Consider the following 18,879-nt stretch of genomic DNA (forward strand, 5'->3'; position numbering starts at 1 on the left):
TCTGTGTTCCGAGCATTAAAAAAAGAGAGGAACTTTGTATTCTGGAAGTATTTGAAAGCAATGAACAGAGTGAGTACTCTTTAATAGTTCTTGGTGAGTTTTTTGCGATTTTTTTTAGAAAAGTTCTCAAAATTTGTTCACGCTCAGTTTTGATTTTTGGCGGTTTGGCTTTTAATTTCTTTTAAAGTCACTTTATTTCCTTTGTTAAAAGGAAGGCAACCTCCATTATCGAACAGCACAAATGTAAAGGTAACGAAAAAAGATCGACTTCCAGTTGGGAATCGACTCTAGATTTTTTCGGTCAACATAATTGTTTAAGTCTGCTCTATTGGTTTTGTTTTGAACTAAGCCGCGATGCTCTATTGGTTTTGTTTTGAACTAAGCCACCTAATCGCGAATTCTTTCTCGGGAAATCTGATGTTAACTGCTAGTTTTGTGTGATTATGCTGCATTGGGGAGGGCGTACCCTGTTATAATTCATGAATGTAGTGAATAATCTTTTATAGGTCTTAGTGATTTTTTTGTTTGTTTTTCTCAGGAAAAATTCAAGTTTGTTCACACTCAAATTTACTTTTTTGTCTTTTGAGTTTTAGTTCAGATTCGAGCGAGTTCAGCGATCTAGTAAGGTATGTTGAATGAAAATTTTGAGACTTATAGTCCAAACAACTCGATTTTACTAAAAAGAAAACTAATTTCAGTCAGCGTTTCCTTAGTAAAAAAAGGTTTGAGAAAAAACTTGAAATAATAGCAATTTTGTTAAGTCTGTTCAATGTGATGTTTTTTTTTCGTTTTGTTTTCTATTGCTGAAAACATGTGATCCATTATGTCTAATACATAAGTTTTCCAACTGTTTCTGTAGTTCTCGAATCGCAGCACGCATTAAAAACGACCCTAAATTGATGAAGAAAAGAAAAAACTTTTTTGTAGTTTGTTTATGAATGTAGTCGGAAAGTTCTGTAAGACTTTCACAGAAACCAGCTCTTCTTATTTTTTTGGTGTTTTATCCAGCTTTAAAGGTTTCGGCTAATCTTATACTGGCTTTTTGAATTCATAGTGCTTCATGTGAAGCTGTAGTAAAATTTTGAATTCAAGTCTGTGCTGCGGTATGTAAAATTTTTTGTAGCTCATTGTTTGTTGAGATTTTTTTGGCTCAAAGGGCGTGATGATTTTCGTCTCTTATTGAAGTCGTGATGAGTTTTTTAAGGAAAAACTTAAAACTTGATTCGAACTTAGGAAAGTTTGCGGTTTGAAAATGCTTCCCTTTGAAGTTCTGTTCATTTCTTTTCTTAAAAAAAGGTAAACTCGACTATCGATCTGCAAAACTTAACAAAAAAGATAACAAAAAATGGATTTAAGTTTTCATGTCTATTGCGGTAAAGAAAATTTTCCTATCGATAGTTTTTGTCGAATTGGTTTGATTTTATCAAAAAAGTTTAATCATAAATTGTTCTTGATGTTCATAGAGGTGTATGTCTTTACATTTTTTTAGAAACTAGAGTTGAAGTTTTTTTTCGCAAAAAAAAACAGTCCGTTTTTTGCATGTGTCGACTTTTTTCCATCATTCAGTAGGCTATGTTTTTTTTTGCAGATTTACTTTTTCTATATTTTGCTTAACCTTTCTCGAACTTACTTTTTTTAAACTTTTTTTTTAAACAAGGATAGCCGGTTACTGTGCAAGTGGCACAGAATGTTCCTGCCATATTCTGATATCAAACAGTTTTTTCAAATTATTGTCGTTGTTTTTGGCGTGGTGTGATAAAAGAGTTGAACAAAAAAACTAGTGATTGAGTATTTTCGACAGCCATAGTAAAATAAGCAACTTGAAAATAATTTTTCTTTTCAGAAAAAAATACTTGAAAAATTTAAAATGTTTTTGTTTCACGTCTTGCAGTTTTTGAATTTTTTGATTCCAAAAACTCGCTAAAATACTCAATGTAAACAAAGGTTACTCAAGTAAAACTAAGTTTAAATTAAGCTATTGTAAACTTTTAAGGAGCGAAATAAAATTGCTCGCTCGCTTTACCTGCTCGAAATAATAGGAAAAATCAAACCGGTTTTTCTCGACGGGGTTACAGTTTTTTTGATAAAAAATTTTAAATTCGGTTCAAATCACGACTGTAAGGGCTTTATCATAATATATCACTCAAATCAGTCCAATGATTATTTTTGGTACCTGATTTTGGGTGGAAATCAAAAAGAAAAAAAGAAAAAAACTTAAGCTGCCTCACGCTGTCTCGGGTTACTATAAAACTGGGCTTCAAAAATATATTTGACAATCAATATGTCGGGTAAAATCCGTCTCTGAAAAATCAAAAAATGAACACAATTTTCTCAATTTTTGGTGTAACTTTGTTTTCTTCATAGTGAGCGCTTGTTTGAGAAAGGGACATAATCCTTCAGCCAACGCTGCTAAACATTAATTTCGTAAGCTCGTTCTCTCATAGCGCTTTCGTTGGTCCAAACTTTCATCAAGTGCTCACCCAAGAGAAAATGGTAAAGCGTTAAAGCTTCCAAAAGAAATGAAAAACTTGATTCGAACGTAGGAAAGTTTGCGGTTTGACAAATGCTTCCCTTTGAAGTTCTGTTCATTTCTTTTCTTAAAAAAAGGTAAACTCCACTATCGATCAGCAAAACTTAACAAAAAAGATAACAAAAAATGGATTTAATTTTTCATGTCTATTGCGGTAAAGAAAATTTTCCTATCGATAGTTTTTGTCGAATTGGTTTGATTTTATCAAAAAAGTTTAATCATAAATTGTTTTTGATGTTCATAGAGGTGTATGGCTTTACATTTTTTTTAGAAACTAGAGTTGAAGTTTTTTTTTCGCAAAAAAAAACAGTCCGTTTTTTTGCATGTGTTGACTTTTTTCCATCATTCAGTTGGCTATGTTTTTTTTTGCAGATTTACTTTTTCTATATTTTGCTTAACCTTTCTCGAACTTTTTTTTAAAACTTTTTTCTTTTTAACAAGGATAGCCGGTTACTGTGCAAGTGGCACAGAATGTTCCTGCCATATTCTGATATCAAACAGTTTTTTCAAATTATTGTCGTTGCTTTTGGCGTGGTGTGAAAAAAGAGTTGAACAAAAACAGGTGATTGAGTATTTTCGACAGCCATAGTTAAATAAGCAACTTGAAAATAATTTTTCTTTTCAGAAAAAAATACTTGAAAAATTTAAATTGTTTTTGTTTCACGTCCTGCAGTTTTTGAATTTTTTGATTCCAAAAACTCGCTAAAATACTCAAAGTAAACAAAGGTTACTCAAATAAAATTAAGTTTAAATTAAGCTATTGTAAACTTTTAAGGAGCGGAATAAAATTGCTCGCTCGCTTTACCTGCTCGAAATAATAGGAACAATCAAACCGGTTTTTCTCGACGGGGTTACAGTTTTTTTGATAAAAAGTTTTAAATTCGGTTCAAATCACGACTGTAAGGGCTTTATCATAATATATCACTCAAATCAGTCCAATGATTATTTTTGGTACCTGATTTTGGGTGGAAATCAAAAAGAAAAAAAGAAAAAAACTTAAGCTGCCTCACGCTGTCTCGGGTTAATATAAAACTGGGCTTCAAATGTATGTTTGACAATCAATATGTCGGGTAAAATCCGTCTCTGAAAAAGCAAAAAATGAACACAATTTTCTCAATTTTTGGTGTAACTTTAATCTATAACTTGGATAATCCAACAGCGATTTCACAGCACTGATATTCAACAGCGTGTGCGCGTTCACACTTTTGCAAAACACGGTTTTTGACAGACAAAAAACTCAATCAAGGTCGGCCAAGGCCGTTTTATGAACTAGTTTAAATAGCTAAACGAAACAGAATAGGTTTTTTTGGGGTGTTTGAACCGTGTTACTGAGCGTAAATTTATGTCCCATCAAGTTCGGCGCATATTTGAGTTGTAGAAAGGAAATGACCTAGACGGGATTCGAACCTACGCCGAACCTCTCGACACGCATTGTGTATACGATCAGCTACTGTCCCTGTATGCAACTATCGTTTAAACTTGTACTTTGGAACTATAGTTCAAACTGGTATTTACATATGCTCAGCAAAATCCTCACCCCCGAAGATGCGAGAAGTGGAGCAAGTTTAACGAGGGGTCTTACTAATTGGCTCAATAGTGTCTTAACTGTAGCGGAGCGATCGATGTTATATTTGTCGTAGTGCAAAGCAGTTACTCGACCTAAAGGGTAGTTCCAGAAAATCCAGACGAGACCACCAGTTCGTAAATCTCGGTTCGAATCGGCATGCCATTTTGAGCGCTTGTTCAAGAAAGGGACATACTCCTTCAGCCAACGCTGCTAAATTTTAATTTCGTAAGCTTGTTCTCTCATAGCGCTTTCGTTGGTCCAAACTTTCATCAAGTGCTCACCCAAGAGAAAATGGTTAGGCATTAAAGCTTCCAATTCAGTTGAATCAGGACCAACAGGTGTAACTGGACGGGCATTTAATGAGTGCTTCACTTAACGAAACGTGGTCGACAATACCTCATCCGTTAACTTGCGACTTCCAATGATTGCGTAGAAAACGGGTTTGCAACTGCGCACTAACTTTTCTCAAGACCAGCCATGATGTGGCGCGCCAGGAGAGTTATATTTTTTCTAATCCCCTGATTAAGTAACAATGCGGGAGCCTGTCTGTTTCAACTTTGTAGGCAAAGCAGAACTTTATTCTCAGCTCCAACGAAATTGGTACCGTTGTCCGACCACACATCACTTGGCGTACTACGGCGGGCGATAAATCATTCAACCCCTATGACGCAAGAGCCGTTGTCCATAGACGGAACAATTTTGATGTGTACGGTATGGGTAGTCATGCAGGTGAACAGAAAAGCCCATCTTTTCTGTCTGCTGCAGCGAATAGTCACCATTAATGGACTCAAATAATCCACAACTCAATACTGAACGGCCCATGGCGGTAACCAAGCCGCTCGTCAGGAATGTCTGACATCATATGATGTAACGTGCTTGCCATCACACAGGATCGACATCTACCGGGGCATTACAGGGAGCCGTATTCGATCCAGAATTGTATGCGATTGCTTCGGTTACGGTCATTACTGGAGTCAAATTTGGCACATTATCCGCCCAAGTTTCTGCGCGTTTATCTGCTGTTTCCCTGTGGGAGCTTGCCGAGCTAGCAAACAGGTCAACATAGTCGGAGACTTCCTCCAATTCAGCGTCAGTTATTTTGGCTTCAACTTACTTTTTCTATTCTCCTCGCGTATTTGTTCTTCTTCCAATCTTTTCTTGATTTCTAGTAAGTGCATCGATGCATCATTTTGTCTCTCGATCTCTTCTGTTTTTGAATTAGCCAACAACAACTCTTTTTTTCCGTTGACTTGAAGTCATTGAGACTGTTTTACTGTGACCTGAGACCCTAGACCGATGTGAATTTTGAGGCTTTTTGGAACCTTTCGAGGAAGCCACTTCCCCCGAACGCGATGAAATGGACCTTACTAGTTCTTCAGATCCTACATGGTTCCTAGCTTTCTCAATTACCTCATCGTGTCTCTATGTCACCAGATCAAGCCACTGTTCCAATTCTTCGCAAATCTTATCGCTATTAGTAGTCTTTTTAGCCATTTGACTTATCTCATCTTTTTTGAATGAAAAGCCTTCTCCAGGAAAACATTAGCGTTCCTGATGTAGTTCTCAACATTCATTTTTTGTTTTTTTTTGTGCTCTATGGTTTCTTCAATGTGTTTATTAACATTCAGGCGCTCAATTTCCAATTTAAGCCGAGACTCAGGGAGCTTTTGTACTTTCCGGCCTAATTTCTGACTGTTACGGAGTGCTTTTCATTCAATGTGACAGACTGTTACGAAGTGCTTTTACAATTAAAGTGAGGGACGTATCAAACCTTAATTCAATACAAAAAAAATAAACCATACGACATTGAAGCACTGATAAATGCAATAACTCATACCACTATTACAAGGCCAAGCTTCTCAGCTAAAGACCTGTATAGCTCGGCTAGGTGCTCCTGCAATTTGACTAAGATGAGCGTGCGTTGCTTAAAGAGCGCAGGTTGCTTCTTATTCAATCTTTTTTCCTCTTAGTCTTAGGAACAAGTGGTCTGAGCTTTTTGCCGTATCTGCGAATAATCAGGAAAGTTTTGATCTCTAATTTATCGGGCTGGTGTAATGCCAAGTACTGTTTGCGCAAACGCTTATCCTTAGCTTTACATTTCGATATCAAATGATTGACTATACTGATTTTCAGAATACCTGAACTGTTAAATTGCTCAAATATTACCTCAGTTCCGGTGCGCTGACAATGCACAATAGCACTAATTGTCGCTCGGTAGCATTTTAGGTTGGCTACAAGTTTATCTTCGGAAAAGGGGTTGAAGTTTTTGTTGCGATGCCTACCAATTGAGTTATTATGACGTCGTGCCAAATCACGATATTCGAGTGATTGTATTAAAATGACCCAAAATGGTTGATTTATGACGATGATTTATGACGTCGTGCCAAATCACGATATTCGAGTGATTGTATAAAAATGACTCAAAATAGTGTTGTACAGTTTTACGGGGGTTGACGGCTTTCGGGTTAAAATTTAGACCTGCAATGCCTAGTACGTATCAACAAATTGATTACAGAGTGACGCGGGTAATTTTTCTGGAGCGCGTTGTAACGAGCTTGCACCGACAACGAAAACCATTAATGGTTTTATACGAGAAAAAAACTAAAATTTTACTAAAAATAAAACTAATTTCAGTCAGCGTTTCCTTTGTAACAAAAGGTTTGAGAAAAAAACTTGAAAGTTTTTTTTCGTTCTGTTTTCTATTGCTGAAGACAAATGTGGTCCATTATGCCTAATCCATCAATTTTTCCACCTGTTTCTGTAGTTCTCGAATCGCATCACGCATTAAAGCTACCCTAAATTGATGAAGAAATGAAACAAAAATTTTGTAGTTTTTTTTATGAATTTAGTCGGAAAATTCTGTAATACTTTCAAAGAAACCAGCTCGTCTTATTTTTATGGTGTTTTATCCAGCTTTAAATGTTTTGGCTAATCTTATACTGGCTTTTTGAATTCATAGTGCTTCATGTGAAGCTGTATTAAAATTTCGATTTCAAGTGTGTGCTGCAGTTTGTTAAATTTTTTTGTAGCTTATTGTTTGTTGAGATTTTTTTTGGCGCAAAGGGCGTAATGATTTTCGGCTCTCATTGAGGTCGTGATGAGTTTTTTAAGGAAAATCTTAAAACTTGATTTGAACTTCGGAAAGTTTGCGGTTTGACAAGAGCTTCCTTTTGAAGTTCTGTTCATTTCTTTTCTTAAAAGAAAGATAAACTACACTATCGATCAGCAAAACTTAGCAAAAAAGATAAAAAAGGGTATCGACTTCTGGTTTTGAAAATGGATTAAAGCTTTCATGTCTATTGCGGTAAAATGTTCCTATCGATAGTTTTTGGCAAATTGATGTTCATAGAGGTTCTTGATGTTCATAGAGGTGTACGGCTTTACATTTTTTTAGAAACTAGAGCTTAATTTTTTTTCGCAAAAAAAAACAGTCCGTTTTTTGCATGTATCGACTTTTTTCCATCTTTCAGTTGGCTATGTTTATTTTTTTGCAGATTTAATTTTTCTATATTTTGCTTAACCTTTCTCCAATTTACTTTTTTAAAGCTTTTTTCTATTTAACAAGGATAGCCGGTTACTGTGCAAGTGGCACAGAATTTTCCTGCCATACTCTTGAAAAAACAGTTTTTTTTAAAAATTTTTGTCGATGTTTTTGGCGTGGTGTGATAAAAAGAGTTGAACAAAAAAACTAGTGATTAGGTATTTTCGACAGCCATTGTAAAATAAGCAACTTGAAAATAATTTTTTTTTCAGTGAAGTTTTTTGAAAAGTTGAAAATGTTTTTTTTTCATGTCTTGCAGTTTTTAAAATTTTTGTTTTCTAAAATCTCTAAAATACTCAAAGTAAACTAAGGTTACCCAAGTAAAACTAAGTTTTTACGTTTCAAATTAAGCTATTGTAAACTTTCAAGGAGCGAAATAAGATGGCTCGCTCGCTTTACTTGCTCGAAATAATAGGAAAAATCAAACCGGTTTTTCTCGACCGGGTACAGTTTTTTGACAAAGTTTTTTAATTCGGTTCAAATTACGACTGTGAAGGCTTTATCATAATATATCGCTCAAATCAAAAAGTAGAATAATTAATTTTGGTACCTTATTTTGGGTGGAAATCAAAAAGAAAAAAAAACTTAAGCTGCCTCACGCTGTCTCGGGTTAATATAAAACTGGGCTTCAAAAGTATATTTGACAACCAATATATCGGGTAAAATCTGTCTCTGCAAAAGCAAAAAATGAACACAATTTTCACAATTTTTGGTATAACTTTAATGTATAACTTGGATAATCCAACGGCGATTTCACAGCACTGATATTCAACAGCGTGTGTGCGTTCACACTTTTTAAAACACGGTTTTTGACAGACGAAAAACTCTCAATCAAGGTCGGCCAAGGCAGTTTTATGAACTAGTTTAAATAGCTAAACGAAACAGAAAAGGTTTTTTTAGGGGGTTCGAACCCGGTTACTGAGCGTAAATTTATGTCCCATCAAGTTCGGCGCATATTCGGGTTGTAGAAAGGAAATGAACTAGACGGGATTCGAACCTACGCCGAATCTCTCGACACGGATTGTGTATACGCCCAGCTACTGTCCCTGTATGCAACTATAGTTTAAACTTGTACTTTGCACTTATAGTTCAAACTTGTATTTACATATGCTCAACAAAATCCTCACCCCCGAAGAGGCGAGAAGTGGAGCAAGTTTAACGAGGGGTCTTACTAATTGGCCCGATAGTGTCTTGACGGTTGCGGAGCGATCGATGTTATTTTTGTCGTAGTGCAAAGCAGTTACTCAACCCAAAGGGTAGTTCCAGAAAATCCAGATGAGACCGCCAGTTCGTAAATCTCGGTTCGAATGGGCATGCCATTTTGAGCGCTTGTTCAAGAAAGGGACATACTCCTTCAGCCAACGCTGCTAAATAATATTTTCGTAAGCTTGTTCTCTCACAGCGCTTTCGTTGGTCCAAACTTTCATCAAGTGCTCACCCAAGATAAAATGGTTAGGCGTTAAAACTTCCAATTCAGTTGAATCGGGACCAACAGGTGTTACTAGACGGGCATTTAATGAGTGCTTCACTTAACGAAACGTGGTCGACAATACCTCATCCGTTAACTTGCGAGTTCCAATGATTGCGTAGAAAACAGGTTTGCAACTGCGCACTATTTTTTCCCAAGACCGCCCATGATGCGGCGCGCCAGGAGAATTATATATACATTTAATCCCCTTATGAAGTAACAGTGCGGGAGCCTGTCAGTTTCAACTTTGTAGGCAAAGCAGAAGTTCTTTCTCAGCTCCAACGAAATTGGTACCGTTGTCCGACCACACCACTTCGCGTACTACGGCGGGCGATAAATCGTTCAATCCCTTTGACGCAAGAGCCGTTGTCCATTGACGGATCAATTTTGATGTGTACGGCACGGGTAGTCATGCAGGTGAACGGAAAAGCCCATCTTTTCTGTCTGCTGCAGCGAATAGTCACCATTAATGGACTCAAATAATCCACACCTCATTACTGAACGGCCCATGGCGGTAACCAAGCCGCTCGTCAGGAATGTCTGACATCATAGGATGTAACGTGCTTGCCTTGCAGGCTCATTATTAACCCTTTGATTTGCATCTGAAAACCAGTGTGTTTATGTTAATTGTCACTAATTGTCGCTCGATAGCGTTTTAGGTTGGCTACAAATTTATCTTCAGACAAAGGGTTGAAGTTATTGTTGCGATGCCTACCAATTGAGTTACTTAAGACGTCGTGCCAAATCACGATGTTCGAGTGATTGTATAAAAATGACTCAAAATAGTGCTGTACAGTTTTACGGGGGTTGACGGCGTTCGGGTTAAAACTTAGACCGGGTATGGCTAAGTAAGTATCAACAAGTTGATTACGGAGTGACGCGGGTAGTTCTTTTAGAGCGAGTTGTAACGAGCTTCCACCGACAACAAAAACAATTAATGGTTTTATACGAGAAAAAAAAACGGATGTGGTGGGTAGATTAACTTAACGAAAGTTTTCGGGTAGATTTAAGGGCCGTCGGTTAAATTAAGCCAAAGTCCAATTAATCACTCGGAGTAAAACTGATGTCGCTGGAGCTCAAACTAATTCATACGACTGGGTTTTTTGAATTGATATAAGTTAGACTGAAATTTTTGAAGCGTTCCGGTCGAGGGCGCGACGTTTTGTTAAAAAAAACATTTTTGACCTCATTTGCGGTTTTTTTTATAGCGGGATATTTACTTGGTTCGAACAAATTGGGTTCAGATTTTTGGCACAAGTTTTCATAAAAAACTATGACACGCGCTTTTATACTACGGTCGAAATTTTTGGCCCAAAATTGTTCAAAAAAAACTGAGTCTCTTGTATTTTTTTTAAACAGGATTACTTATCGAAAAAAGTGTCTACTACCTGTTACCGTGTTCTGCCCTTATGAACACTATGATAGATATATATGACATCAAAATGTAACACATGGATTAACGATAGACAGTTCAAGGGGTTGCAACAGTGTGCAAAAACCGGGGGGGGGGGGCTTGGTTTGTCTTACAGTTTTTTCAGTTTTTTTTTGCTATAGACCGTAGATAGCCACTTCATCAGGAGTCTGTCAGTCAACACCTTCTGTAATCTACACAGTTGCCTTCTGGTGTGGCTTGCCGCGGTCAAACTCGCTTCCGGGGGGAAGGGGGGGGGGGGGAGGGCGTATCACAACTGTCCCGAAACCAGTCTGAAAGGCCTCCGTTCCCTGGGGGTATCACGACTGTCACGAAACTTGTCTGAAAATCCTCCGATTTTCAATCTCTAAACCTGATTGAAAGGCCTCCGGTTTTCAATCTCTAAACCTGTTTGAAAGGCCTGCGTTTTATGCCGATAATATCTCGTACTTCAATTTAAAAAAGGGCTTTTTCTTTCGAAATGCCCGATTTGAATCAGCTCGCGGCCCCAAAATGTGCTACCTCACGTTGTCTCGGATTGATATAAAGCAAGGCTTCAAAAGTAAATTTGACAATCAATTTATCGGGTTATTTCTATCTGAAATAACAAAAATGAATACAATTTCAACAATTTTCGGTATAACTTCAACCTATAAATTGGAAAATCCAACAGCGTTTTTACAGCAATGATATTCAACAGCGTGTGTGCGTTCACACTTTTGCAAAACACGGTTACTTACAGACGAAAACCAGTCAACCAAGGTCGACCAAGGCCGTTTTATGAACTAGTTTAAATAGCTAAATAAAACAGAAAAGGTTTTTTAGGGGGTTCGAACCCGGTTACTGAGCGTAAATTTAATTCCCGTCAAGCTCGGCGCATATTTGAGTTTAAGAAAGAAAATGTCCTAGACGGGATTCGAACCTACGCATTGTGTATACGCTCAACTCCTGTCTCTATATGCAAATATAGTTCAAACATCTATATGCAACGCAAGTATTGTTCAAACTTGCATTTACATTTGCTCAGCAACAAACTAAACCAAACGCAAATGCATAGTTCTTTCCTCCCCATTTTCAACGGTCGGAACTACAAGTCGGTTTCAAAAATCACCAGAGTTTTACCAGGAAAATATAGGAAACTTTTCTACAAAATGTGAGTGAGACTACTGTGTCTTTTAAGCAAGTGGAACCAGTCAGTTAAACACTAGTATTTATAACCAATTATATTCTTGATAAACTATCTCTGTAAAATACTTAGAACTAACCAACCATGATCCACTACTACCACTGACAATTATTTGTAGTGCTGAAACTACTGGCAGTTTCAGTACCAGAACAGTTTGAATATAACTTAGAAGACAGTTGTTCTCCTTTGGAACAAGTTCCGGATACCTAATTCGCAATTACCAGTATACGCTAGATCTATTCAGACTAGGAGATTTAAGAGTAAGACTAAGATCGGTATTAGACTAAGAAGTTGCAAGAATATCCGGCCGAAAATAAGATAGCGTGGCGAACAGACGGTGTACTTTATCTGAAATTACTCTATGAGAATTCTACTCCAGGCATAAAGTCACAAGGATAGCATTGAAAGTTTTGCTTTTATAAAAAGAATATTACACAAGCATAGCTTGTGTTAGCGTATGAACCATATTTTTCTCCAACCTAAGTCGCAAATGTTGTTGCGTTGCAAATATTGTTGCGATAAAATGTGTTCATTTTGAGAGTGATCATTTTGATCAGTAACCAGCTATTAAGTGCAGAAAATGTCAAAAATTTTAACACCCACTATTATTGTTTCGACTTTTGTAACAAAATTAACGGAATATTTGTGCTCGGGTGCTTCTTTTTTCTTCAGACAAATTTCGACTTTTTAACTAGCAATTTTGGACGGAAATTTTGAATCATTCAAAAGGTATTGATTTTTTGAGCTTAAATTTGAAAAGATATTTTACTTTTGGTCGTTTTTCGTAAGATTATGAGGGTTTAAGGATGACCATTTTGGCCAATTTGGGACAATTAACGTGACATAAGTCGCGTTTTTAACGCGTGAGCGGAGATTCAATCCGTCTCAGAAAATGTTCCAAATTTGTTGAAGGAAGCCTATTTGCCATAATTGTTTTGTTACTATGTGCAAAATCTGTAAATTTGTACTTAAATTGGCGCGTGGGAGATGATTTTCAAAAAAAAATCTCAAATTAAAAAAGTTCCTTTCTTTATATATTATATTTAATTTTTTTTATGTTATTACTGCTCCATAGACCTTGTGAGGCAGTCGGAACATTCAGGGCTTTGCCCTGATACGAGCAGCCTTGTTTCGTTGAATAGATATTTTGCAAAACGGATAACTGCTTTTTCCGGCGAAGTAAAAAAACCGGTGCTTGCTTATGCCTAACTTTGGACCTAATTAACAATCAAAAGAAGTTCATATTTTAAACTGAGCTGATATGAAACTCATTGCAAACCAATTTAAAACCGATAAATAGATAAATCCTTATGTTCGAATAGCGTAAGCAACATTAACATACAGTTTTTTTTTAGAAATTCACAGCCCAGGCTGTCAATGAGCTTTTGAGCTAGATCGAAGTACTAAAAAGACTGCTTGTATCAAGGCAAAGCCCTGAACGTTCCGAATGTCCCTTAAATCACATCGAATAGTTTTTGGGAAAAAAAAATATTGAAAACCTATAAGTTTTGGACAATATCAAAGTGTGACTTGCTGAGTCGTGGAGTCGTACGAAATTAATACGACCGATCTGATTAGCTATTTGGAACGATTTTCTGTGCGTGATAAGTCGCCACCCATAAATAATTCGCGCTATCCTATCAGCAAAATGAATAAATTCTTCAAGGCGCGCATAATTTAGTCCAGAACATGGCCAGTTTGGCAACTTTCAAACCCTGAGAACTTTACAAAAAAATCGGAGGTAAAATAATTTTTTTAGCGTTTGTAAAATTTCAATTCTATGCTCACATTTTACTAAAATTGTGATTTTGTTTGATCCGTAAAAAATCGTCTAATTGCTATTTGTTATTCTTCAAAAAAAGTAATCAAAAAATTAGCTAGCATTTGATTGTTACATCAAAGCTTTCCGTAAGCATTTGGACTAAAATCAGGATTGTTCACAAATTGTTGTCAATAGACTCTTTGTCAGCATGACCGGTTAACCAGCACGACTTCATGTTTTCTGGGTTTGGAATAAGTGTCTGGTCTTAGAACTTTTAAGTAGGTGGGATCCATTTTGGTTCGCAATTGAAAATGATACTTCCTGTCTGCTAATATCTGAAATTATTGAAAAAATTTGATACAAGAATGAAGCTATCTAGATTAAGTGCAGCCGAATTCAAGTTTTGCACGAAGTTGTCTGAATTTTGAAAACGCCTTTGAAACAAAGTTTGTTCTTTTAACTAGCTATTTTTGACGGTATTTTTTTTACATCATTCAAAAGGTATTGTTGTTCTGAGCTTAAATTTGAAAAGATATTCTACCCATGGTTTCCTAAAGTTTTGGGGGTTTAAAGATTGCCTTTTTGGCTAACTTGAGACAATTAACGCGCGACATATGTCGCGCTATTAATGCGTAAGCGAAGATTTAATCTGTCTTGGAAATCGTTCCAAATTGGTTGAAGGAAGCTTATTTGCCATAATTGATTTGCTAGGACCAAAATCTATAATTTTATACTTTATATGGCGTGTGGGAGATTATTTTCACAAAAATCTCAAATTAAAAAAACGTATTTTATTTTAATTAACATTAAATTTTTTCATGTTATTACTGCTCCATAGACCTTAACAGGCAGTCAGAACCCTCAGTGCTTCGCCTTGATACGAGCAGTTTTGTATTATAAATACACTTTAGCTTTGAGGTATCATGGATCTGTAGCGTAGGTGTAGGGAAGGAGACCGTCAACAAAATATGTGGGTTCGAACCTGGGCAGGGTCGGATGTTTTTAATGAACTTTTTTGTATACTAGCTAAGATGCGTCCGCTCTATAAATTGAGGCATGTGCAATTGGTAAACTTCTTTCTTTTTCAAATTGACTGGTACTGCTAATGCGTCGTAATTGGCTTGCGTCCCTTGAGAAATTTTGTAGTCTCAAAATATTAGTCATTCAGTTTTCCCAGTAGCGTTATCGGTCATATTTTTGCTTATGTTTGCAAAGTCCAACTTCGCCTCTGGGTTAAAGACTTTTTTGAGAAAAAAAAATAAAGTATTTCGTTGATTTCGAGAATTCAAGGCGGCGAATCCTTTTTGGTATCTTAAACAAACCTTAAAAAGTTTACCACTTGCCAATCAAATTCATAATTTGTGATTTGGTTTGGCCTGAGTTACGGGAAACAATTTACATGGCCGAAAAGCTTCTAAAATCTGAGGAAAAATATTTTTATCAGAACTCAAATTTGGTAAATATGTTGGCATTTTAAGAAGGCTTTAACTGTTTCAAACATGCTTATCGAAATATAGTAAGAATTGAATGTGACCATTTATACAGTTTCGTCTGAAATGTATATCTACAGAATGAACATTTGAACATTTGAACATGAACATAAATTAGCATTCAAAATTCATCAAAGAGCAGCAGTAGATAGATTGCAGGTCAAATCTAATTTCTCCCCCATTTACTTGTAGTGAATCCGAAACGACGAATAAGATGCAGCTGAAGTTTGCGCCTCTAATGGTGTCAAAATACCAAGCTCTTCTTAACTCTCTGATTGTATATCAAAGGAGAATCTCATCGCCCGATTTGAGCCAATCGAATGAGTAGACATATACGAACTTATTGTGCCGAACCACTTTTTGAGGTGTGTTTGTCACAAGTGCGTGGAATCGGGAGGAGGGGGGTGGTTTTGGTGGCTTAAAGAATAATTTTTATGCAGAACAATCCCAATTGCGTTCGCTGCTTCTAAATCTGTTTTCTATCTTGCCACTTGTGTTAGGTGTTCCAAAGTAGAAGCCCTGAAGCCCTTGGTGTGATATACATTATCACCTATGTGTATGCATAAGTGATGAGCCCCATATGAGCCCCAGCCGGGCTTAAGTGATGGCCCAACAGGGTCTCCCCCTTTAATTCCCTTCATTTCTGCCCCAGCAAACAAATTAAATGGCCGTTCACATTACCATCCAAGCCAAACAGTAGCAGCAGCAAAAACAGACGAAATGAAGACATGGAAAACGAAAGAAAAAATAAGCTGGACGTGTATCTCCTATTCTGCTTATGAAATAATGTTTTTACAAATGGCATATAATATTTTTATCAATCAATTTATTCAAACTATTGTGATGAGTCGAATTGTCCGCCAACTAGGCTACCATAGTTGTTCAGGCTCCCAAGTTCCATCCAATCTAATTTGGTAATTCAACACATTGCCCGCCCACTTAACATCCCTTTTTCTCGCTCCTTATTTTTGTTGATACAGATATGCTGAGTTTATTTGTTTGCCTCTTTAGTGTAGACTAAACGGGTAGGCATAAATTTACATTCCCTAGTGGACTTTTCACAAGTTTTCTTCTGATGTCGATGAATCTGTGTTGAGGAGGACAGTGAGCTAGGTATTTGAAACAGTACTGAGGAGGGGCTCAGAAGTCAGAAATGGCGCAAGCAAATAGAAATAACAGCAATCTCTCAGCTCCTAGTGTGAATGCAAACAAGTTCAAGGTTCAGGTGGGGGTAGTGTCTCACCTTCTGATTGCAGTCGTCTTCATTCTCTCAATGATGGGAACAGCTACAGCAGAGGGTATGAGTCATTTCATCACTCCCTCAATCCTCCAACTAATCAGTCTTTCTCTTGTGCTGTATTGTATGTCTACAGAATTGTGAAACATTGTTTGGTAAAAAGGGTAAAAGGGGGCGAAAGCGTGGAAGTTGGTAACTTCTTCTTTTTCTGTAGCTAATATTCATTAGATGGCTGAAAACAATAGCATGAATCTTTATTGTTCCGACTTTCGACACGAAAGTAACGGAATATTTGTGCTCGGGGTGGGTTTTTTTTTCTTCACACAAATTTTGACTTTTTAACTAGCCATTTTTGACGGATTTTTTAATTATCATTCGAAAGGTATTGTTGTCCTGAGCTGAAATTTGAAAAGATATTTCACCTGTGACCATTTTTTTGTGAAGTTATGGGGGTTTAAAGATTGCCATTTTGGCCAATTTGGGACAATTAAGGCGCGATATATTTCTGAAAAATGCAAATTTTTAGGCACAACTTGGTCCCGCCCCTAGAAAACCGCCTCCCCTAGAAAAGTTTCTGTGCACGCCACTGGATGAACGTACATCGATGGTCGGTAGTTCAGCTTAGGAAGTTTTGGATGACAGCTAGAATGGAATACTTATTGTAGGTTTCGCAGAATTTTGACCAACAAAAATAGAGCAAAAGATTTCTCCATTTCATTGGAACAATCTAAGTTTTTGCATTATTTTATCCCGTCATCACGATGACCGGATCTCCATAAAACTAGGACATTAGTTTCTAGAAATAAGACAAAATTAATGGCTAGTTTTTGCAAACAATTACCTGACTAGCAGTCCTCAGCGATAGATTTTTTCTTCATTTGATGGCACTCATGCTGCTCACAGATGGCTATTTGATGCTCTATTGGTAGCATGTGTTAGAATGTTTCCTAGCTGCCATGGAGCAGATGGGAGGATGAGAGGCACTTAATATCCCAGTTTGAGATTCGATTCCGGAACAAAACTAAAACATTATTGTTCCGACTTTTGGTACGAAAGTAACGGAATATTTGTGCTCGGGGTGGGTATTTTCTTCAGACAAATTTCGACTTTTTAACTAGCCATTTTTAACGGATTTTTTTTATCACTCAAAAATTATTGTTGTCTTCAGCTTAAATTTGAAAAGGTATTTTAAATATGTGATCATTTTTGTAAAGCTATGAGGGTTTAAAAATTGCCATTATGGCCAATTTGGGTCATTTAACGCGCAATATAATTCGCTCTATTAACGCGTAAGAGGAGATTTAATCCGTCTTAGAAATCGTTTCAAATTGGTTTAAAGAAGATTATTTGCCATAGTTGATTTGTTACAAGGAGCTAATTCTCTTCTTTTTTACTTTACATGGCGTGTGGGTGGATAATTTCATAAAAATTTTTAAATTTTTAAATGTTATTATTACCTTTATTGTTACTACTGCTCCATAGACCTTAAAAGGCAGTCTGAACATTCAGGGCTTCGCCCTGATACACGCAGTCTTGTATATCTTGTTTTTATCCGTAAACAATTTTTAGTAGAGTAATGAACGTAGTGAGTGCTCTTACATAGGGCTTGGTGATTTTTTTCATTTTTTTTTCAAGTGAAAGTCCTAAATTTTGTTGAAGCTCAAATTTGATTTTTCGTTGTAAGATTTTTAATTTTTTTCTAAGTTCACTTCATTTTCTTTGTTAAAAGGAAGGCAAACTCTACTATAGAACAGCAAAAATGATAAGGTCAAAAAAAACTCGATCAACTTCTTATTTCGAAATTGGAATATATTTGTCAGATTTCCCAGCAAAATAAGCATTTTACCTTTACTGATCCAGTTTTTCGAAAGTTTTTTTTCTGTTTGCTTGCGGTCATCAATTTTTTCGAAAGTTGAAGTTTTTTTTCAAAAACAAGTCAGTTTTTTTTCTGTTTTCCTGCGTTTACTTATCTCTTCAACTGTCAGTTGGCTATGTATTTACTTTTCTAATACTTTTTTAGAAGTATTTTATGCCGTTTTATCGCTTGTATATGCAAAGTGCAGCTTAGCCTCTGTAACAAAATAAAAGTTCTAATTACTTTTGCAAGAATTTTGAGCTATGGTTCATAAGAACAAAAGTATAACGCTCTGATTGAAATGTGCAAAAGCTTGTTGTTCCGACTTTCGGTACAAAAGTAACGGAGTATTTGTGCTCGGGGTGGGTTTTTTTCTTCAGACAAATTTCGACGGATTTTTTATATCATTCAAAAACTATTGTTGTCCTGAGCTTAAATTTGAAAAGATATTTCACCTGTGATCATTTTTCGTAAAGCTATGGAGTTTAAAGATTGCCATTTTGGCCAATTTGGGACAATTAACGCGCGATATATTTCGCGCTTTTAACGCGTAAGCAGAGATTTAATCCGTCTTATAAATCGTTCCAAATTGGTTGAAAGAAGCTCATTTGCCATAATTGATTTGTTACAAGGAACGAAATCCATCTTTTGTAGTTTATATGGCGTGTGGGGTGATGATTTTTATAGGAAACAGTTCAAATTTTAGAATTTTTTTTTCATTTTTATTACATTTAATTTGTTATTGATATTTATGTTGTTACTGCTCCATAAACCTTAACAGGCAGTCGGAACATTCAGGGCTTCGCGCTGATACGACCAGTCTTGTTTTCCT

At 36.4% G+C, this 18,879-nt stretch overlaps 2 protein-coding genes across 5 annotated transcripts in view; one reads left to right on the top strand and one right to left on the bottom strand.

The window, feature by feature from the left end:
• Window positions 1–18,879, bottom strand: part of LOC134843729 (protein virilizer homolog) — a 550,828-nt gene that overhangs the window by 344,858 nt on the left and 187,091 nt on the right. The gene's annotated exons all lie outside the window — the stretch shown is intronic.
• Window positions 15,562–18,879, top strand: part of LOC134843635 (uncharacterized) — a 105,323-nt gene continuing 102,005 nt past the window's right edge. For 3 of the 4 annotated variants that reach the window (XM_063859823.1, XM_063859822.1, XM_063859825.1), the window contains exon 1: window positions 15,562–16,253. In XM_063859823.1, the coding sequence (XP_063715893.1) occupies window positions 16,109–16,253 (145 nt within the window). In that variant the 5' untranslated portion in view covers window positions 15,562–16,108. The remainder of the gene's footprint in view (window positions 16,254–18,879) is intronic. The other variant, XM_063859824.1, reaches the window with a different exon arrangement.

This window comes from Symsagittifera roscoffensis, chromosome 4 (assembly GCF_963678635.1).
Source record: "Symsagittifera roscoffensis chromosome 4, txSymRosc1.1, whole genome shotgun sequence".
Classification (NCBI taxonomy): domain Eukaryota; kingdom Metazoa; phylum Xenacoelomorpha; order Acoela; family Convolutidae; genus Symsagittifera; species Symsagittifera roscoffensis.